General features: G+C 41.8%; 2 protein-coding genes across 8 annotated transcripts in view; one reads left to right on the top strand and one right to left on the bottom strand.

Moving 5' to 3' along the window:
- Positions 1–14,301, top strand: part of FAN1 (FANCD2 and FANCI associated nuclease 1) — a 43,383-nt gene extending 29,082 nt beyond the window's left edge. For all 5 annotated transcript variants that reach the window (XM_074966188.1, XM_074966185.1, XM_074966186.1 and 2 more), the window contains 6 exons: positions 4,418–4,582; positions 5,703–5,868; positions 7,275–7,378; positions 9,034–9,228; positions 10,885–11,013; positions 13,332–14,301. In XM_074966188.1, the coding sequence (XP_074822289.1) occupies positions 4,418–4,582; positions 5,703–5,868; positions 7,275–7,378; positions 9,034–9,228; positions 10,885–11,013; positions 13,332–13,469 (897 nt within the window). In that variant the 3' untranslated portion in view covers positions 13,470–14,301. The remainder of the gene's footprint in view (positions 1–4,417; positions 4,583–5,702; positions 5,869–7,274; positions 7,379–9,033; positions 9,229–10,884; positions 11,014–13,331) is intronic.
- Positions 14,302–15,259: 958 nt separating this feature from the next.
- The window catches only part of MTMR10 (myotubularin related protein 10), a 67,151-nt gene continuing 59,999 nt past the window's right edge, over positions 15,260–22,411 (bottom strand). For all 3 annotated transcript variants that reach the window (XM_074966190.1, XM_074966191.1, XM_074966192.1), the window contains 3 exons: positions 21,045–21,215; positions 19,527–19,709; positions 15,260–18,949 (listed from right to left, as the gene is read on the bottom strand). In XM_074966190.1, the coding sequence (XP_074822291.1) occupies positions 18,350–18,949; positions 19,527–19,709; positions 21,045–21,215 (954 nt within the window). In that variant the 3' untranslated portion in view covers positions 15,260–18,349. The remainder of the gene's footprint in view (positions 18,950–19,526; positions 19,710–21,044; positions 21,216–22,411) is intronic.

The following is a 22,411-nucleotide window of genomic DNA, read 5'->3' as shown; positions in this document are numbered from 1 at the left end:
CTCCCCTTGGCAAACGATAGCAGCTCAGGTCAGTGTTAACCTATTCTCTTCTGATCACTGGGCTAGATCGGCGACATTGAGGGGTGGAGGAGCACTAGGTTGCTAGGCTGCTCCACAGAGAGACAGGGAGAGCCTTTGCAGAGGAGGGCTCTCCCTCTGCATCCTCATCAGTGTTTGGGGGTATTCCTGTTAAAATCTCTGCCCCCATGTTGAGGAGAGGCAGCTGGAAAGGAGGCCTCTTTAGCTCCTCCTCAGGCAAGGAGCTATTTTAGCATATATAGTGGGAGCTGTTAGATAGACTGTTCCTGATGGGGAGCAGGGGTAACATTTACCTCAGGGCAGGCTTGGATGCCTTATTTTCTTTCCCTGTAAGTCTGTCAGGCTGCTTATCCATGTGCTTTCACTCGCTAGAGGATTTGTGGTTTTTTGGAGAGGTTGTGGGAGATAAGTGCCGTCATACCAGAGTGACGTGTAGACGGAGCCTGGGCTGTGAAGAAGCATGGCAGAGTCCTGAGGTGCCAGAAGAAGCAGTCTCACAAACTGAATTAACATTGTTTGGCCTGGTATGTTGCCTAGTCTGCTGCACCACAATAGGGCCTGCACTGGACAACCCAGAGAATAGTGGGCTCAGTGCTCTGAACGCGTAGTAGAAATGGTATAAGAAGAGTGTTACCAATAGATAGTAAACTTACTATTACCTGAAAAATGGCACACCAAAGGGTTAAATTTAGTAAAGCCCAGAGAGAACTGGCCTTGTTACTTGCTGCTCCGTGAGGGGCAGAACTTTTGGCAAGTGGAAGCCAGGGGTAACCCAGTGTGGCTCTTTAGCTATATCTACACTATACAGCAGCTGGGAATGTGTCTCCCAACCCAGGGAGACAGACTCCTGCTAGCTTGGCTTGAGCTAGAGCACTAAAAATATCAGTGTAGCTGTTGTGGCACTGGCTGAGGTTCAGGCTAGCTCCCTGAGCTTGGACCGACCTGATCCCTTGGGCCTGAGCGCGGTTGGCCTACGAGCCTCCGCTGATGCCACAACCTCCACGCAGCTATATTTTAGTATGCTTACTAAAGCTGAGCTAGTGCCAGTCTGTCTACCCAAGGGTGGAAGGCACACTCTCAGCTGCAGGGTAGACATATGCTCTGTGCCCTCTTAGTGGCTAGACTACGTACAGAAGTTTGACTTTGCTACCACTTTTGAGCTAATTGACCTGGTCCATTAGCTCAAGTAGTAGAGACTCCTGCTTTTAGATCTAGGGGTCCCAGAATCACTCCCCACAAACAGCTCTTCCAGGGGCAACATTGCCCGTGCCTTAGCCATAGAGTTCCCATGCCACAACTCTGAACTACGCCCAAAATCCATGCAGAGAAAACACAGCCCATCAGTCTCAGATTGAGTGAGAAGTTAAGATCCAGAATAAGGCATTGTAAAGGACATGTGGTGGGCCATGTTTATCCCTACTGTATGGAACTCTGGAGCCTGTATTGGAAGTACACTGGGGAGGGATTTGGTCCACTTTTGCCTGACATCCTTGCCCCTCCATGGGATGAGTTTCTAAAAGCAAATTAATTGTGCAGTGGGTAAACTTGCCAGTTTCTAGCTGCCTGATACAATTCAGGCTTTCAGAGACACCGTGTCCATGGAGACTAGTGCTTGGGTTTCTAAGTGATTAGTTGGCAGGTGGCCAAGGGAGAGAAATGTAACAGCTTGGGAATGGCATAGCATGTTTGGATGTAATGATTATATAAGACCTTACAGAACTCTCCAGCACTTTTAGGCAGACATTTGCAGCAGACTGTGGTGGAACCAGTGGCACCAATTTGCAGGTCTGGGTCTCCTTTGACTTCCACCTACTTTCAGTAAGCAGGTGCTGCTATTGGTGCATGAGACATCACTGTGATAAAGCAGCCAGCAGCAGAAGTCTGTGTGCTCCAAATTTTGTGGCTCAGCACTCTAAGGCTACGTCTACATTTACGGTGGGGTGTAGAATACATGCACGGCACCCTCCCACCCCCAGCAATGATATACATAGCAGTGTAGCTGGTGAGGCACTGCTTTGGCGAGTAAAGACACACCATAACCTTGAGGTATATACACTACATGGCTCTCTGTGTGCAGCAGCAGCGCCTCCTCGCCTACACTGTTTTTAGCAGTTTAGTGTCCTGCTGCCTCCCCACTGATAGGTGTGGGAAAGGCTCTGACAAGGGGAGGCAGTGGAGAAAGGATTTGCAGCTCCCTGCTGTGAGAACCTTTCCCTGCTGCCCTCCTCCCCCCCCCAGAGATTTTTGCTGATGTGTATAGCTACACATTTCAGTGTGGATGCAGCCTGCTGTTCACTGCAGCTTGGAGCTACACATATCCTCCATGCTGCCACCAGTGTAGACAAAGTCTGAGTGTGACCCAGTTGCCCTTCTCCTACCCCATCTGCATCAGCCCACTCAGAGCTGGTGCAAAATCTCTCTCCCTGGTTTGCAGATGGAGCTGAGACTCTGGCTGTAGTTGCCTGGCGGCTGATCTATTGTTGTTTGTGTTATAGTTGCTCCTACAAGTCCTGACTTTCATCAGTGCCCAATTTTGCTAGGCACTATATATACACATAGTAAGAGAGAGTCTCTGCCCTGAATAGTTTACAGTTTAAATAATATAAGACAAATAGAAGGTGTGAGAAAGGAAGCATTAGTGTTCCCATTTTACATGAGAACTGAGTGAGGCTTGGGGGCTTGCCTACGCTTGCAAGTTAGAGCGCATTAAAGCAGCCCCGGGCACCCTAGTTCGCTACCCATCCACACTGGCAAGGCACGTAAAGTGCTCTGACTCCACGGCTAGCGCGCTCCTGCTGCTCCACCTCGGCAAGAAGATTAACACTTGGTGCGCCTTGGCTGAAACACCTGGGCGTCATTGTGAACGAGGTGTTGCATTACTGCACTCTGATCAGCTTCTGGAAACATCCCATAATCCCCTTAAGTCAAGAGGCCACTCTTGTCATTGTTTTGGAATCGCTGCAGGAGTGCGGATATGCTCTTTGAAAGCTCCGTTTCTGACAGCCGGCTGCTTATCTGCTCCGAGACAAAGCAATCATTAGTGTGGAATGCTGTGTGTGAGGGAAGGAGGCAGTGAGCGGGGTCTGCTGCTGTCTGAACTTACAAGACAGTATGCTGACATGCTCTCAGCCCCCCCAAAACCCACTCTCTCTCCCCCCACATACACACAACACACTCCCTGTCACACTCCACCCCCACCCCGCATATGAAAAGCACGTTGCAGCCACTTGCATGCTGGGATATCTACCACAATGCACTGCTCTCTGTGGCTGTTGCAAGAGCTGCTAATGTGGTCATGCCAGTGTGCTTGTAGCTGTCATTGTGGACAGATTGCAGCGCTTTCCCTACTGCACTCTACGATGGCTGGTTTAAAAGCGCTCTACATCTGCAAGTGTAGCCATGCCCTTAGAAGTATGAAGTACCTTGCCCAGAGTCACACAGAAAGTCTGTGGAAGAGCCAAGTTCTCCTAAAAAGAAAAGGAGTACTTGTAGCACCTTAGAGACTAACCAATTTATTTGAGCATAAGCTTTCGTGAGCTACAGCTTACTTCATCGGATGCATCAGTTGTTCTCCTAAGTCTCAATTTAGTGCCTTAACCCTCAGACCATCTTTCCATTCGTAAGACTGAAGTAGTGCAGAGGGCCTATGCTGGGCTCAGTTTTACCTTCCATATATTTGCACCATGGGCTAGCATACCTGTTCTTGAATTAAATTGCTGTTAAAATAGCTGGGTCACCTTGTTGAAAAATTGGCCCAGATTAACTGGCTGCTACTACCAGATAGCAATGCTGGGAATCAAGACTTATATGCATTAAATCCTGCGTGTTCAGTGGCACTCTCCTCTTCGTTCCTGCCCGCCACTTACTCTGAATGGATTACTTTGATCCTCTCCAGGTCTTTGTTTGCTTAGCTGGTACATTTAAGTGCATTGCAGTGGTTTACGGTGGTGGGGGAAAAGCCTGGCCACATTTTTTCTTGGTCAAAAGTATATGGCATGAGCATTTTTAGTTTAGTTTTTGAATTAAGTATTAGACACTTAAAATATTTCATTCTAATTGCATCCATTTACAGAATAGAAGTTATCATTTCCAAGTACTCTTTTGGGAAGATTTTAGTTTCGTGTTTCACTTGTGTAAATGGGAAGTAACTCTAGTAACTCTGAAACTGTCTTCTGCTATTTTGTCGGTGCAAAATATCAATTAAAAGGAGTTTCTTCAGTATAATAAGAGTAAGAAAGGAAATAGATTCCCCTTTAACACCATTTTTTATTCTCTGTTGCTTTCCTTCTTTGTGCTCTTTATTTCTACTGAGCCTTAGGGAACATCTGATTTAGACTCATATATTCTTCCCATTACCTGAAATCTTCTTCGTTCCTAGGCTATTGAGTGCATTAGAAAAGGGCTGTCAGATCCATTTGTGCGCACAGGCCATCGACTCTCTCTCTACCAGCGTGCACTGCGTTTGAGAGACTCACCAAGCTGCAAGAAGTTCAGGAGCCTCTTTCAGGAGCTGCCTGTCATAACTGTGGAAGATGTTACACATGTGAGTAAAACTGGTTCCTGAGAACCTACCAATTCCAGCAGTCTTTTCCTTCTGACTGGGATGGTAATGCTGGAAACTGGGTGTGTGTGTGTGTGTGTGTACTTCACTGCATTTGTATTATATATTCTGTAACACAATGGGCCCAGCCCTCAGCTGGTATAAATCAGCAGAGCTCCACTGATTTCAGTGAAGCTGTGTTGATTTATACGAACTGTAGATCTGACCCAGCTTACCAGTAAAGCTGCTGTCTGTGTCCAGAAGTTTCCTGGGCTCCCTTCCAGACTGTGCTTCTGACTTACTGAATGACTTTTAATCTCACTGGGCCTCAGTTTTCCATATGTAACATGCGGGTAGATATTACCAACTTCATTGGGGGTTTGTTCGCCCTCTTTGAAGGGCTTGTGAGAATGCAGGACTGGTAGAATCAGGTTTGTGATCCACTGGAGGCAGGAACTTCCACATTAGAATGGATATTATTATGCTTCATTCTCCCCTGCCCTGTGTAGTCATTTACACCTGTTCACAGTGCGTGTAAAGCACACCAAACCATAGTGATAGGACATCACACCTATTGTACACAGGTGTACATCAGTATTCAGTGGGCAAGGATCAGTCCCATGGTGTGTTAATATTTGATTTTGGGAAATTTTGCCAAGAAGATTAGCAGGAATTTACTTCTTGATTAACTTCATAGTTAAATGCTTTTTGTGTGTGCAACCTGCTAGATATTATGGGTGAAATCCTGGCCCTGGTGAAATTAGTGGAAGGTTTGTCATTGACTTCACTTGGGACAGGAGTCTACCCTGTATCCTGACTCCTGACATTCCCTTCAACTCAGAAGCTGTGCTAGTGTGGTTCCTTTATGAACATTTGCCATTTCAGGCTGATTTTGTCATCCAAAAATTGACTCCATTAGCAAATGGCTGTCCAGAAAATGGCAGCTTAAACTATGAATTCTTTATTTTTAGCTGAGCAATATTTCACTTGTTTTTTGAAAGTTTGTTTCTCTTTGTAAAAGCAGTGCTAGGGAGCTGTGTATCCCTTAGTAGAGGTAAAGATACTTAAATAAGGCTGTTCACCTTTAATATTGGACATTAACTAGCTGTTTTGATGTATTCAGGTTACAATCAAAGGAAAAATGTGTCCCCAGACAGGGGTGGGAAAATCTGTGTTTCTAGTGGAGGACGATGATGATCAAGAGGAAGGAGACTTCACTCTGTCCACAATCATGTGTTCAGTTGAGGAGCTGGCATTAACGCATTACAGACAGAATGGCTTTGATCAGGGTAATAGTAACAATTCTCTTATGCCAATGCAATAATGTTAAGGAATGGAGTATCAGCAACAAAGAGTCTTTTAACCCAGTTTTAGCAGTTAATGCTCCCATTGTTTGAAAGTCAGTGAAACGGTGCTGATTTTTTTTTCCTTCCTAAAAGTAGCTGGAAATTGGACTTTAGAGCCTTTCTCCTGGACTTTGATTCCTTTTCTCCTCCACATCCCAGTTGCAGTTTTGAAATGGAAAAAAAATATTCCTTTATCTTTCTAGATCTCCCAGTGCATTAGAAGTTTCTCATCTTGTCTTTCAGATCAATAGGCTTTTACTTAAAATAGTGTAATTCACACATGTGTAGGAGTTTGGGATTCCAAAAGCTGTAACTGTAAGTGGCTGAGTGCCAGCAGGAGCAAGAGTGCCACTGAGGAAATTGTATAGAAAAGGATTTTATAGACATCCCATTGTGATTATCTAGACTAGATGATCATCTCTTCCTAGTCTTCTGGCATTTCAGGGTCACTGCAATTAACAGTAGACATACATACTTCTGTTATAGCAAGAGCATCAGCAACTGCTTTAGTTAATGTCACATAACAGATTCCTTTATTTTGTTTTCAGTTGCTCATAACTTTGTGAAATTTACCATAATCCCCACAGTTTCAGAAGGATTAAGGGACTAGTAATCTTTTTCTTGTTTTATCTGTATCTTGGCACTAAAAATCTGAGTGTAGTACAACAGAGTAGGCAGCCATTAAAAATATTGTGTCTTAATGGAGAACCAAGAAGTCAGGCTTTGTAACAACTCTCATCATAGCCAGAGATCCAAACAGTGGAGTGGGGAACCAAGTGAAGCATTTGTTGGACCAGTGAATCAGTGAGGAAGTTACAGAGAATGGTGGAGCAGCAAGTGACATCATGCATGCTACATGGTGTATTAGTGGGTGTTGCCAGATTCCCTACTCCTGCCTACACGAAGATAGTGTGTGCTGACAGCCATGAAACTGAACTTCCTTGGAATCCCCTTTAAAATGGAGTGGAGCAGCCAACCTTTGCTGTAGCGTGTTTTGGGTAATAGACAAGATTCTTAAGGCTTTGAAATGTCCAAAATGTAGTTATTTGGTAACCTTCAAAAGGGTCTTGCCTTGATTAAATTTTTTTAGTCAAGTATATTGGCATTAAACAAAGACCCTTAGGAAATTGTGAAAGTGATATCAATGCCATTAAAATGCATTTTACTACATTTTGTTTAGTGTTAGTATCTGTTGATGGCGTGTATGTGTAATCCTGAACATGATACTTTGCTCTTGCTGAACATTTTAATCTGTATTTCAGGTGAGGTTGCTTTAACTACTCAGAGATTGAAATGTGCATATCTGTGTTTCCATGACTGAAAATCTGAATGTGATTTTTGTCCTCCAGGGATTCATGGAGAAGGGTCCACGTTTAGTACACTCTATAGCCTTCTAATGTGGGACATTATTTTCATGGATGGCATACCAGATGTTTTCAGAAATTCTTATCAGGTATTTGTGAAGGGTATTTTTCTCTATCCAAAGGTTTGTTTAAAAAGAGATAATTATGATAAACATCTATTACAGTCTGTTCTAGATTCACAGTGTTTTATCTGATGGCAGGTTGTATCCTGTTACTGAAATGTTCTTCATTGCTAGTTGATAGTAGTTTGCCCTGGCAGGCACAGTTAGTGTGCAGCATTCACTTACCGTTGGTGATTGTTCTTGACTAAAATCTGACTAGTACTGAAGATCTTTGATGATCATGATTTTTCCAGAGTGGAGGCCTCATGCCCTCTAATACATATGTAAGGCCATAGAATGCTTGAAACTTTAGAAATTAATCTTTTGGTGACCTCTGACGGGAAGTCAGCTTTTCTTTGACTTCAGAGGCACATATGTGAATATACCAAATTTCACGATTCTAACTTAGTGCAAACATACATAGAGTGAGTGAGTGGTCTGTGTGAGTTTCGATGATTTCTGCCAGTGTTGCTTTCCTCTATACTTAAACTCTACTGAAGCTCATCCCTTCATAAATCCATTCCCTTTTATAAAATTAATCTTGTTATACACACATCATTCCCAATTAAAAAAAAACAAACTCTCAGAACCTGCTTGTAACCAGGATGACTCAGGATTTAACCAAACACAACGCTGTCTGTTTAGCTTTTTTGTACCTGGCCCTTTGTGTAGCGAGTTTCATTTGTTAATGCAGCTTAAAGGTGGCAGGAGACTCATGCCTCAGCAGAGAAGAGGTTGAAAGCTCACCTCTCCCGCCGTCTTTTATTCTTCCTTCCCTGCTTCTGGTTCCTACACTGTGCTCTGAGCTCACATGCAGCAGCAAAGGGAGTAAGATTGAAATCCAGATTTCTGAAGTGCTCTGAAAGTGTGAATCAGAAATCCAAACTTCAGTCATCATCACTATGCAGCGAGCACATGCATGAGAGACTAGATGGGCAACTGATAGGGGGAGGGAACTCTGAGAATATGGGAGCTGGGAGTTTTCTGCTTGAAAACCCATCTATTCTGTAGAGCCTTTGTTCTCTCTGCAGACAGAAAAATAGAACCATTGCTCTCTCCCCATCTTATGTACTGGCACGGTGCCATGCAGACTGTAGTGATGTTTGACATTTCAATACACTTTCTGGAAACGCATGTTCCCCAGACTGTCATTTTCTTTGTCACTCATTTCAAGGGGGAATATTTTCTTCTGTGTCTACATTCTTGGTGCAGACTATTACCCTGAATGGTTTAGTAGTACCAACAGGGGCCCCAGGTTCTTAGCTACTCTTGTGGACCTTGAGGTATGTCTGGATAAAAGGGGAGCCTCTTAGGTTAAACATTGCTAAATTAGCAAGATCCTGGAAATAACTCTTCTTTATTAATTAAATGCTGTGGTTCATTAGGCCAGTATGTTAGGCTCTTGAATGTGGTTAGTGTTTTGTGCAGTAATCTTAAATGTCTAAGTGCAAGTGTAATCTATTCCATTAAATCAAGATTTTGATGACTGCTGTGTTTTTAAATTACTTGTCTTAAACCTGCAAGTTAAATTGTAGCCCAACATTCAAAACAGAGCATTTACAATTTCAGAATCTCCATTTCTCCAAGTGCCCTTGAATTGTCAGGCTCCAGCTACTGAGGAGTGTGTTTCCATTTTCATACAGGCCTTCCCCCTGGATTTGTATACTGACAGCTTCTATGAGAAGAGGAGGGATGCCATTGAATCTAGACTCCAGCTACTGTACGCAGCTTCCTCAGAGACCCTGAAAGAGATGATTGCCAATGTCTGGAATGCTCAAGAGGGAAAAGCAGCAGCACTAGTTAGTTGGGACCGGTTTACTTCTCTCCAGCAGGCTCAGGTAAAATAGCAAACATCTTATCACACTTAGGCCTAGATTCATTAAGGAACCAGGCCTGGTGACCCCGAGTATGGCCATGCCTAACTTTTAGATACCTAGACCATCACTGGGATTCACAAAGCCTGAGTTCAGTGCCTAGGCTCCTATACAATGAGTGGGGGCGGAGGAAGGCATCTCAGAATGGGATTCACAAAAGTCAGCATACTGGGTGGCTTCTCGCATAAGCCAGCCAATGAGGGATGTCAAGGGGAGAGAAGTGTGCTAAGCCCCACTCCTCTTGGAGATAGGTGCCTAAATTTGAGCTGCAGGGAGGCACCTTCCTCTGCTTGGGATTCTCACGGGGGAACCTTCTCAGGGCATTTAGACCCTGTGCTGTTTTGGCAAAAAGCGGGGCAGTGGGGAGATCCACCTCCCCCATAGCTTTGGTTAGGGTACTCACCTGGGTCAAGTCTCCCTCCCACCTGAGGGCAAGAAGGGATTTCAGTAAGTATCTGTCACCCCTCCAAGTGATGTCACCCCTCCATGCATCCGATGAAATGAGCTGTAGCTCATGAAAGCTTATGCTCAAATAAATTTGTTAGTCTCTAAGGTGCCATAAGTACTCCTTTTCTTTTTGCGAATACAGACTAACACGGCTGCTACTCAGAAACCCTCCAAGTGAGTGCTCTAACCACTGAACTATGGGATATTCTGAGGAGGGGCTCCCTCAGTCTCTCCTGTTGAAGCTGTTCCCCTTTGCAATAATAATTTTAAAAAGTCCTTGGAGCAGGGCACTGGATCCTGGGTCTCCCACCTCCCAGCTGAGTGTGCTAACCATCAGCCTGTAGTGTCATCCTCATGCTTGCTCTCTCTCAATCTGGTCCAGTGATTCTTTCATTATTTATCCACAGTGAAACAGCTTCAACACTGGGCCAGAGAGAGATTCCATTTGTGAATCCAGCCCTTAGTGTTAAGTCACAATTGTGTCTAGCCATCTAGGGACTTGGATGGCCCCCATTGCAATAGTATCTGAGCACCTCAATACTTAGTGTTCACCCCAGTAAGTTAGGGAAGTGCTGTTATTTCCATCTGACAAATGGGGAACTGAGGCACTAAGCAACTTGCTCAAAGTCACACTGGAATTCTGTGGCAATCTAGGTCCCCCAAGTCTTAAGCTAGTGCTTAGACCAGTGTTCTGTTTTGGTCCATAGGGCATGTCTACATGTATGAGATCAGCTCTGTTGAAATTGATGTAGCGAATGTTGATTTAGCGAGTCTGGTGAAGACACACTAAATCGATGGGAGAGCACTGTCCCATTGATTTGCGTACTCCACCTCCCCGAGAAGCGTAAGGGAAGTCGATGGGAGGCGCTCTCCTGTCGACACAGTGCAATGTAGCCACCACAGTAAGTGGATCTAACTACGTCTACTTCAGTTGCATAACTTAGATTGATTTACCACGGTAGTGTAACCCTGCCCATAGAAGTACTCTTTGACCCTGTTGCCAGTTTTCCTGTACCAAAGCTGGGAATGTTGGAGGAGGCTAGTTGCAGGGAATATGTGAGATGTGTTAAGCAAATGGCAAAGAAGAAAACAGAGAAATGGCATAAAGTTGGCTTACTTTTGCAAGACTGGAAATGGCAAGATAAAGACACTTCTTTATTAATGTACTTGCAGAGTCTAGTGTCTTGCTTTGGGGGACCTTTTCTAAGTGGTGTATGTAGGAGGCTCTCCAAAGATCTGCGCCATTGCAGAGGGGGTCTTCCTGACCTAGTCGTGTGGAGTACGCAAGAGCACCGCTTCAAGGTATGTTCCTATCTTTGGCATGAAAGCACCATACTAGGGATATTCCCCTGAAGTTAAACTGAAATACTCAGTTGATCCTAAATGGCACGGAAGTAAAAGAAAAGCTTCCATCGGTCATAGCAGGGGTCTTCAAACTTTTTGTGTATTGTGGCCCACAGGCTATTCATAGACCTGTGCACTAGCTTGGCATAACACTGTAGCAATTGCTTATATGGAAAATATTGATGTCATCTTAGCGTGCCTTTTAATGAAGTTTATTAGTTGGAGGAGAGCCAGCACTAAATGACCAAGTAGGTCTCTGTGAATGAATGCCAAATGGTTCAGGGGCCACACATGATTGCTTTACAGTAATTTCAATGTAGTAACGTTGAGAGGTCAGGTCGTGCTACACATACTGCTGACTATAGCTCTGCGTGTTCTGCAGCTTTTACTCAGACTGTGGTATGTAATCAAACACTACTTTACTCCCATCCCACATGCAGGTCTTCAGTGAACACCCAGGCGGACAGAGGAATAAAAACCCGACAGTGGGTAGAATGTTCATTGCTAGAGTTCTTCCCAGGGACACTGGGTAGCTGAACTTGTACTGTTTGGCAGGGCATGTATTAAAGGAACGTAATTTACAGTGCAGGACTGTGTTGCTGTTGCTCTGGTTTGTGCACATGCAGGAGAAGTAGGCATTGGTCCTGTTGTGTGGAAATTCATACTACCTCATTATCAAGCATACTGCTCCATGCTATGGGTACCTAATTGTTTTCTGCCAACACTACTAATCTAGAATTTTTACTTGTAAAGATATCTGCATACACCAGTCTGGAATTATTGGGTCACCTTTGTATTGAATTTCTGTAGCCCTGAGCTTAAAAAAAAAAAAGCTATAAAGACAGATGGATTAGTATGGATTTATGAGTTAATTTTAACGATAGCTGAAAAGGTACGGTGGGTAATAAACTCTCCCCCCAAATTATCTACACTGCAGGTGTATACTAAAGGAAAACTACTCCATCAGCGCTCCAGACTGGTGGCATATGAACAATTATTTATATGTAAGTGCTGTAGCTCTGCTACACCACCTGGATTGAGTAAAGGTGACCAGCAGGGAAGTAAACACTTCTCAGTACCCTATGTCCTCTGAAGCACATTAGCCTGGTAGTAGCTGTCTTGAAATACTTCCAATGAATCTTTCTGTGCAGATGAGTACAGGGCCCCTCTGCCTAACAAGAACTTCTGACCATAAGGTTTATTGCCAGAGTGGCAGAAGCCTTTACTCTTCCTGCTGGGATCCTCCACCAGAACTGTGTACTGAAAAGCCTTAGTTTTGTTAGAGCCATTTTGACTAGAGAGAGAGAGGCAAGGTAAATGTAATTTTGTCTTGTAAGGAACCTGGTGGCTGGCTAACAGTTGTGAAAAGTAAATTGAGAGGGGGAGAGCTTACTGGAGTGGATTGTAAACTTTCCTTTTGCACCAAACTGGTCTTCCCAGAAGTGGTAAGGAAAGCTTTACTTGAACGAGAAGTTACTTGGTATAGTTTTAGGTTCTGTTCAGTTTACTGAGGATAGCATTTACTCACCAGCAGTAGAGCATTGCTATAGAAGATAAACCTAAAAATGCAACTAGGAGAAGCACCCCTGAGGTAGGGTGGGCAGAGGTTAGAGTAGCATAGCTGTAGCAGAAAATGATGTGTTGGGCTGCTAGGGGATAAGTTGCGTGGTAACTTTAAACATGCAGATTTACCATTAAGATTTATTTTCTTGTAAAGGGCAAGAGAAGAGGTACTAAAAGTGGACACGGGCCAGAACCTGGCTGTGGGAGTCTTTTTTTAAGTGTGGAATCACTCCAAAAACCAGCTGTCTGGGACTTTGCATGAACATACGTCTATTTAAAGTTGGTCTTCAGCTAGACAGGCCTTGTTTGTTCTGCTGGAAGCAGTTCCCTAGGAATTGTGGATTATATAAAATACTTTAACTTGGTTGTTCAGGACACACAGGTCCCAGAGTCTGTTTCTTTGACCAATAGGATTTCCTAGTGTAACACTTTTACCTTTAGCTATCCAGTTACTAACTGTCCTTTAACAGACAGCTTATGTACAGAGGTTGATGATTAAACACCCGAAGTTAATTTTTGTAATTAATGGCCTTCCTTTAACACACACATTCAAATTTTGTTTAAAAACTGCAACAGCTTCCTCTTAACAGCCATTCTTACAGTGAAAGGTACGAATGCTCTTATCCAAACAGCTGGTACTATGTGCCTGGTTGATGCTTTCAGTTACTAAACCTAAGCATAAGATTAATTTTTTTTTAACATTAACATTTCAGCTGGTGGAAGTTAAGGGTCCCAATGATCGCCTGTCCTACAAACAGATGATTTGGCTGGGTGAACTGAAGAAGCTGGGAGCTGCTGTAGAAGTTTGTCATGTGGCTGCAGTTGGAGCTAAAAGTAAATGCCTCAGTTGAATAAAACTGTCTAGAACATGTTTGAAGAGGAGGGGTGGTTATTTTAAAAAAATAAATAAATAGTATGAATATGTGCTAATGGTTGCCTCCTATTTTAAGCACCTGCCACTAAGGACATTAGATAAGTGTTTTTAATTAGGTCCTGACCAATGGAAATAATGGAGTTTTTAAGACGTGCTTGTTTTGGTGAAGAACGAACAGGTTTTATTTACTGTAAATCAGGTCTTCAAAGTGGAAGAACTCATGGTTTTCTTCTAAGTAGAACAGAGGTGACTTAGGGGATCTTAACTAACAAAGGTAATCTGGCAGCTGTGCCTATATTTCAGCTGTCTGACTTTCATCAAATGTGCCCCAAACTGCTATAACTCAAAAGCATGTTTTATAGGAAAAACAGGAGGAGAAGCCTTCCATCCCTCACCTCCCGGCAATCCAACCTGTGCGCCCCCTCCCCTTATTTCTTTCTGGCTCGACGTACATCTACAATGCTGCGTGGATGTGTAATTTCCATCTTGGGCAGATGGGCATGAGCAAACCAGGTCAAGGTCACACCTACATTACTCAGACAGCCACCTTACACCTCCATGGCTGTACTGGTATTTTTAGTTTACTAAATCAAAGCTAGCTAGTAATTACACACCACTAGATGATGTACCATGTGAGATAAATCTTTGAGCAGTAGACTAGTAGGACAATGAGCAGAGCTGAGTTAGGGTTATGATGATGATGCTTCAAGGTAGTAATGGCTCGCATTAACCAGTTTTGATTTATAGACAACTACAGACTTGCTTAAAGCTGATGAGTCTGGTCACCGGGTGATAGGAGCATACAGTGAGCCCCTATCTGAGATCTAGAACAATCCCTGATATTTTTGGAAGTGATTAGAGGCACTGTTCACTGCTTATCACCTTACAGACAGATGTGCCATTAAATTGACTGTAGGGTCTCGCTTTGCTCAGCCAATTGAACCATTTTAAGTACCAAAGTCTGCTCTTTTGGAGTTAAGTGTCATAAAGTATTCTTGCCCATGAGACCAACACCAACTGTCCTACTTCCATGCATGGAACAGTTTGAGAGTCACTAGCTAATGGGGGGAGGGGCAAGGGAGTGCAAATGTTCAGTTTACTAAGAATTAACTCCCTGAAAGGTGATTATTTCCCCCTAAGGTACCTAATGCTGTAAATAAGGGATAGGTTAAGTGGAGGCTCAGAACAGACGTACAATAAGAGAATAAAATTAAGCTTTTAACAGAAGATTGTCACTGTTAATATAGAAAGTTTATACAGGGGGCTGTACAGGAGTAAAAAAATGGAGATGTAATGAGTGTTGGCTATTTTATGATTGAGGATAGTATTTCTACTTATGCTATATTATTATTCCCTGAAAGAGACAAATGCTGTGGTGCCTGTGTACCCAATATTGAACCAAATTTGCAGGTCGTTAGATACCCACTGTATGTACTGATATAATATGTAGCTATTTTCTTTAGTAAGCATAGGGAATCCACAACTCCAGAGATTATAGGGCAAAATGGTAACACCAAAGAAAGATCTTTCTAACGCCTCAGTATTGATGGCAGCAAAACAAAGTTACTTCAGATCCTGTCTCGTCATCTAACCAAAGTAGGTTGTTTGTGTGACCTTTTCAAACTCAATGACACAACAGTCTCAAATGAAGGAAAAAAACACCAAGTGGCAACATGGGTGTGTTTGACAAGCAAAAAAAAAAAAAAAAAAGTAAGACGCAGCCACTGGGAAAACATCAAATGGGCCACACAGAACAAATGCTGCTTTGTAATCTTTCTGCAGACTCTTCCTCGTCTACTCCTGCACCATTTTTATTAAACCAGTAAAATAAACTGAGAAATACAGTGGAAAGGTATGACCTTTTATTAACAGTCTAATTTACTTCACATTCACAACCTCAGTGCCAGGGTTTTGTATTCCTCCTGGCAACTACACTTTTATTCAGTAAGTCATCATTAGGCACATAGGTTTTAGTTTCAATTAAAATGGTCAACTCTGTAACCTGCTGCAGCAACACCATTAGCAGTCTATCACTCAATGGGATTTAGGAAACCAGTTGTTCAGTCTCTTGTTAGATGCAGACTGACGTTTTAGCCTTTTTCTTAAATAAAAAGATTAGAAATGTTTTGGTTTTAATCTATCCCTCTGAGATTAACAGCCAAAACCTTTGATCCTACTACACACACATCATTAAAAGCACAAAGGTGGTTTAATAGTCGAGTGGTATTTTACCTGCATGTTTAAAAAAATACACACACTCACTTCAGTAGGTTAATAAATTTGTAGGCATTTCTTTGGCAGATGGCAGTAATTCACTTAATGACATTGCACTACCGTGACTTCTGACCTCACCATGACCTGCAGTAGCAAAAGGCATTAGAGTTGTTCTTTGACCACATCAACCAGCATATCATATCTCACTAGGTTATGTTCTTAATATTGTTTACAATCTAGCAAAACAATCATGATACAACAGCCTACTATCAACCAAAGCACTGCATGTGGTTAGAAAACAAGTGATACAAAAATAAGCTCATTTATAGTTTTTCTACTCTTATGAAACACTAATGGTATTAATAGTACCTAATTTTAAAATTGCCAACAAGACTTTAAAGAGATGTGAGCTTGTGTGTAGGAAAGACAGCTGTAGATATGTACTCAGTCTGCAGAGCTACTTGCAAGACGTAAGGGCCCTTAGGTAAGTTCAGAGCAGTCGGTATTGTCAGTAAGGCAGCTTTTTACCATGGGAAATGAATCAGTTTACATAGCTGGGCAGGTCCTGAACTATACATTATTAGGAACTGCCTTTCAACAGTACATTAAACTATTAAATATACAGGGTAAAACAAATACATAGGAATGATTAAGTACTCAGAATCAGGCCCTAAGGATGCAACAAAACAGATTTTTAGAGTAACCTGGATACCAGTAACACACCACTTGTGCTTGCTTAGCCCCCAAATTCTGAAAACTGTTCTGTTCGGTAAATAGATATTTAGGCAGTTTTTTTAAAAGGCATAGTATTTACCAACAAGAACATCTGTAGCATATAGAATACAGATTATTGTATGAACTGAAAATACAAGCTAGAAATCCTTACATAGGTAGTTCTTGTACTCTTTTTTCAAAGATTAACATCCCACGTATTAACAAACACTTCGTACTTATTAAAGTAATTTACTCCCCAAACTTTGGTAATTCTAAAATGGACTCTTATGAGCATTAACTGTTTTAGGAAATCTATTTTACTGCTCATACCATAAAAACTGTCCAAGTGGTTTATTAATTTTACTTTTTGGTACCAAAAATCAGCACACAGGTTGAGGTCTTGTATACCAAGTATCAGGCCCAGGAAAGCTTTGCCCAAGATAACAGAAAAGCCAACCTGTTGTTCCAACAGACTTCTGAGTAATTTTTCCTTATTCTAGTACATCTCAGCTATTTTGAGGAAGACTTTGCAGGAACCAGACCTTCTTGGGGAAAAAAAAATTGGCTACTATAATACTGTGGCACATGGATTGTTCTGCTCAGCTTCAAGTAATGTTTCTTCAACCAAAGAAATGGGAAAATTCCTAACCAGCCCTTTCCTGCTGCAAAACAAGGGTTTTTTGAAAAATCTCTTTGATTTCTCATTATCTTTAAAACTGAAAAAACCTTCACAGCAATACTTTAAAAAAAAAAAAAGGGGGGGGGGGAGGGGTTGTGTGAGGAAGCCAAAAGAATCCATCCCCTAACTCTTCGGTAGTTAGGTCAGTTGTGTCAAGGGAAAAAAATTGGACTTTCCCAGCACAACTTCCACTCCTGTAAATGGACACATAAGAAACAAAGTAGTTCTAGGAGTGGTAAAATAAGATTCTTTATTTTCTGGGACTGACAGGAAATCAGTCTTGTTTTAGGCTAGAGAGAACTTCCCTGCTAATTTGCATATTGTCATTTAAGGTTTCCACTGTTCAGAAGGCTAAATGAAAATGGCTTTTTGGTGATTTCCAGAGTTTGTTTTATGAATCAGAATATGGAAATTATGTTTACATTAGTGGATAGGTCATTAACATATTGAAAAAAAATGTTTCATGGTGCATTAGACACGTCTTACTAATATTTCATTCCAATTAAAGGCACTTCTAAGGCTACAATAAGATTCTCTACAGTGAACATGTTAAGGTTAACAGTGCATCTTGTCCTGAAGTCAGTTCCTGTGAACTAAAGGCAAGCTCATGACACTGAACAACAATTTGAATAGTCTCTCTAGTGGGTAACTGAAAACGAAAACAAAAACAAAAACCAGTACACACTGCACCAGTGCAACATTCACTCAGTAAACCAAGTCACAGCAAGACAGTATGGAAGCATATAAATGTGTCCTTACTAAACCTGTACTGTGACAAAGTAGTTTGTTCCCAGACTTCTACAACGGCCAGTCAATATGTCTACATTAATGCTAAATGTCTTTGATGTTTGTTTTCACCAATTTGATTTGCTAATCTGTGTTGACATAAGATTAGCTTCAGTCAACCGCTGGGAAAACAGACATTGCAAACAAAAAGAAAACCTGATTAGTGACCACACCGAACCTTTGCATTAGTGAGTGAAATCGCTGCATATTACATAATGAGCCAGACCTAGAAAACACAGAAGAAATTGTCAGAAACCAGACAAGAAGTTTACATGACACCTACTGAAAATAAAATTGTGCGATTTGAAGTATGATTTGCTTTGCTTTTAAATATTTGTGCAAAACTTATGTAGTATTTGTAAATAAAATTATTACAGCTTCAGATACCGCAGTTAGCAGTGTTAACTTAAAAGAAGACACAGTGGTCTGCGATTTCCGCCCAAATGTTTAAGCATCACAATATCTTAGTCCTCATTTGCAAGTGTCTCAGTGGACAGCCAGATTTTGGCACCACTTAAAAATTTACTTAATGGTGTTCCCAGAATGCTCCGTCTGCATAGGTTCCCTACTGGAGAAAATGGGAATGAGGAGGAGAGAAAATCTGGGGTCCCAGCAGTGTCATTTAAACCATTTGCTCTGAAGTACATCCTGCTTTGATCCAGTTCTGAACAGTTTGCTTGCAAAGAAGAGCTGCTTTTGTACTGCCGAAGACTCTGGTTTAGCATGTTTACCTGGTCTGTCAGCACAGAGATTTTATGGAAGGCAGTGATAAAGCCACCATTATTAATTTGGGCCTCAGGAACCCAGCGGAAGTAGCAAAGTTTCCACAGTTTTATGTGTGTTCCAGAGAGACGGGGTAGAATTACACCATGTAAATCAACAGGCTTTGAGTACCATTCTCTGAAATACTGCTCCATGCTATTGGTCTGGCTATCCATCTGCTGAAGAAAGTCTGGTTTCAGCTTTAGTATCAGTGAATTTCTTCTTGGAAGAAACTCTTGCTCATTGATGATCCCATTCTTTAACGATGGGGGGATTCCTCTCAGCGTTGAGCTGTAGTTTTTCTGCAGAAAAAGATATGAAATAAACATGGTTAATTTTCCTCAGATTTAATCTGCTACAGCTGGCAGTGTTCATGGATGCCTACAATTCTCCACTGGGGGACTAAGAAGAGACTAAGTGAGGCATCCTTTCACAACCATAGTAAAGTTGCGAGTCTAATCACTGGGGTGGCTTGTATGGCATATAATTTGACAGTTCGTGACCTAATAAAATAGTTGTAAATAAATTTCGACTGAATTCTACAATATTAAACAATGGAAAAAAATCAGTAGTCTATGAAAAAACTCTGAGGATCTATGAAACAATATGGACAACGGTGTTAATCCAAAGCACCTCTATATCACACAATAGCTGCAGTGGTGCCATTAGTCTCCACTGTGTCGGCAGTAAGCCCAAGCATACCAGAGACTGCATCGGAAGCCATATGGCCCAACACTCGAGAGCTGTTCCTCGAGAGAAATTCATTTTTAATGCCTTATCTATAGGCTGGGACATCAAGCAATAATGGCCTTGTAACTAAGCTGCTAAAAGGAGAAGTCCACTGGCAGAAGTTTGATTTCAATGTAATTCTGTTATTACCTTTGTTCGTTTAAAACTTTTCACAGACCCATTTTGTACACATGGTGCACTCTTTCCAATATACCAGGGGTTGTGAAAGAGCATGCGATCTCTTGTTGTAAACTGAAGAGACCAGTCCCAAACAGAAGGAAATTTTAGGCCTTTTTCATCACCCAACTGGATGTTTTTGCTTATAGCGAATTCCTGCAAGAAGGAATATTCAGACATATTAAAAACAAACTAATTTAATTACTTACAAATCTAATTATTGCATGCAGCTCAGAGAGCAGGGGGCATGGCTTACAGTCTGCATGGCTGTATACCAAATGTCAAAGTATATAGGGCAACCAAGGTGACCATGGAGGACAGAAACAAATCCTAGTTTTTGTTTGTTAAGTGGATGGCAATGCTCGGGCAGAGCTAATGTTTAGTTGATGATAACCACATTTCCATAATTTTTAACATTTACTTGCTTTTAAAAAATACAGATTACAGAATACAGATTAACACGGCTGCTACTCTGAAATTGTAGAAGAGTTGTCCGAGGGTATGTCTATACTACCCAGATCGGCAGGCAGCCATCAATCCAGCGGGGGATCGATTTATCGCATCTAGTCTAGACGTGATAAATCGACCCCCGAGAGCTCTCCCGTCGACTCCAGTACTCCACCACCAGGAGAGGCGCAGGCAGAGTCGACGGGGGAGCATCAGCAGACGACTCACTGCAGTGAAGACACCGCACTGAGTAGAGCTAAGTACGTCGACTTCAGCTACGTTACTCATGTAGCTGAAGTTGCATAACTTAGATCGATCCCCCCCAAATGTAGACCAAGCCTGAGAAACATTTAGGTCTCCTGGTTTTTGTCCTACCCTTGGAGAGGCATGTGACAAACTGTTCTTTACCCTGCATGCAATGTATACAAGTCACCCATTTTTGTGTGCGCTTCCTCTGAAGGTTGGGATTTTTTTTAGATATCCATCATAGGCCCTTTTTAGGTTGAAGCACCGCTGTTCTCTCTTTCTGTATGAATAGTACTTGATCACTATTACTCAGACTTTTAGCACTCTTTTTGTAAAGCTGTCATTGGGTATTTTTAAATAATTATGTGGCCATGTCACACGAGATTTCAAAGTTTGTCTGTAGCTTTAAATACCATCCAAGTCACTGTCTATCATACAGATGAAAGGAAGCTGCACACGAATCCCATTGCAAGTATGCAGCACTCTTATGGGAGTACGAATGAAGGAAACGATGGAGCACTTAATAACAATGCTCTTACAGAAATAAGGTGGGTTTTCCCCCCCACAGACCGTTTCCATTTTCAGTATATGCAAAGAGCACTGCAGGGACAATCTGATGAGCACTCATCTTGCGTTGCTCAATGTTTTTCTTAAAAGCTCATGTTGCAATTGTCACATCATTTTGCAAAAATGAATGAATGCCATTTAGTTTAGATTGTGGTTCCCCCCTCCCCCAAGAAAGACTCAGGCCTAAGATCAATTATTTTAAATGTAAGGGTAACACTTCTGCATACTCACAGTGCTCTGCTTTACTCGCTGGTGAGGACAGTTGAAAAGGAAGGTGCCAAACAATGAGATCCGTGTACTATCATACAATATGGTCAAATATGTTTCAGAAAACTCAAAGGCTGATGGATATTGTTCTAGCAGTTGCCAAATCGAGTCCAAAAACATCAAGAACAAGGGAGACTTGAGAAGAAATGGACAGTAATTAGAAGTAACATAATCTTTGCCAAAACCTTACCAACTTGTTACCCCCAACATCCTCATCAGGGTAGCTAATTTAGTATGCTCCTCATAGGGAAGAGACGTTTGTAGCTAAAAAAAAATCACACAGAATTTATGATACAAATACCCAATACCAAGTTTAGCATTTTCACCCTCATAATGATAGAACTCAGGAAACCGGAGTAATGTAAAATGACAGGACAGGTTGATTTCATGTGCTGCCCAACGAGTGTAGGTGGTACAAAGGAATTATAGTGTCAACATCATCTCCAGACTTAAACAAATACTAAATTTTGTGAGTGGGGGGGGAGGAAATATTTTGAAGATTACATTTTCTCAGTCTGTGTTCTCATTTAGACACAGATTTAAATTGTGACTTGTACAATCAGAAACTCTCTCTGTAACAAAACCACAGGAAGACTGTGACCTGTAAATTATAGTACTTGGAAAGGGGAGGCCTCTTTCCAGCCACATTTAGAATCCTGTCTATTTTCATATTTCAGTTGAAATGTAGCTTACAAAACAAATGACCCTTCTTTGCTGAACTATGAAGGAAGAAAAGATGGTTGGTTTCTTTTTAATTTTAGAATGTGCTCTGTAGCCATAAATTAATACTAGAATTTGCTCAGAGCAGCCACTCCAAATCTTTGTAATAACTGTATGGGTTGTGGGGTTGCAGCTAAATTAAGATGAGCTTAATGATATCTGGAGTAGCTTAAACTATCTAAAAATCTAACTGAATATGTGGGTTTTTTGCTACTCTACCTTGGTTATGGGCTCAATGCAGGAACCACCTGGTAAAATTGCATGGCCTGTGCTATTCAGGAAGTGAACTAGATGATCATAAATGGCCCCTTCTGGCATTAAAACCATTGATTCTGTGAGTCATTAAAAATGTTAATTTCCATTAAAAAACTTTAATGAAGTCAAAATATACTACAGAAAGAAAAAAACTCACAGGCGGAGAGGAAATTCCAAGAGGCATTTATATATATTTTTTCAGCTCTAGCAATATTTTTATTAACTTTTTCCTTTCAGATATTTCCTAACTTTTTTTTGCAGAGTGAACCAAGAATCATCTCAAAAGAACATCTCAGTGGATCATAATTACAAAACACCCTTGCTCCAAATACAGCAATCCTATGCATGACAAAGTA

The sequence above is a fragment of the Natator depressus genome, chromosome 10 (assembly GCF_965152275.1).
Source record: "Natator depressus isolate rNatDep1 chromosome 10, rNatDep2.hap1, whole genome shotgun sequence".
NCBI classification, from domain to species: Eukaryota; Metazoa; Chordata; order Testudines; family Cheloniidae; genus Natator; species Natator depressus.
This window is presented reverse-complemented; position numbering and strand designations above follow the sequence as displayed.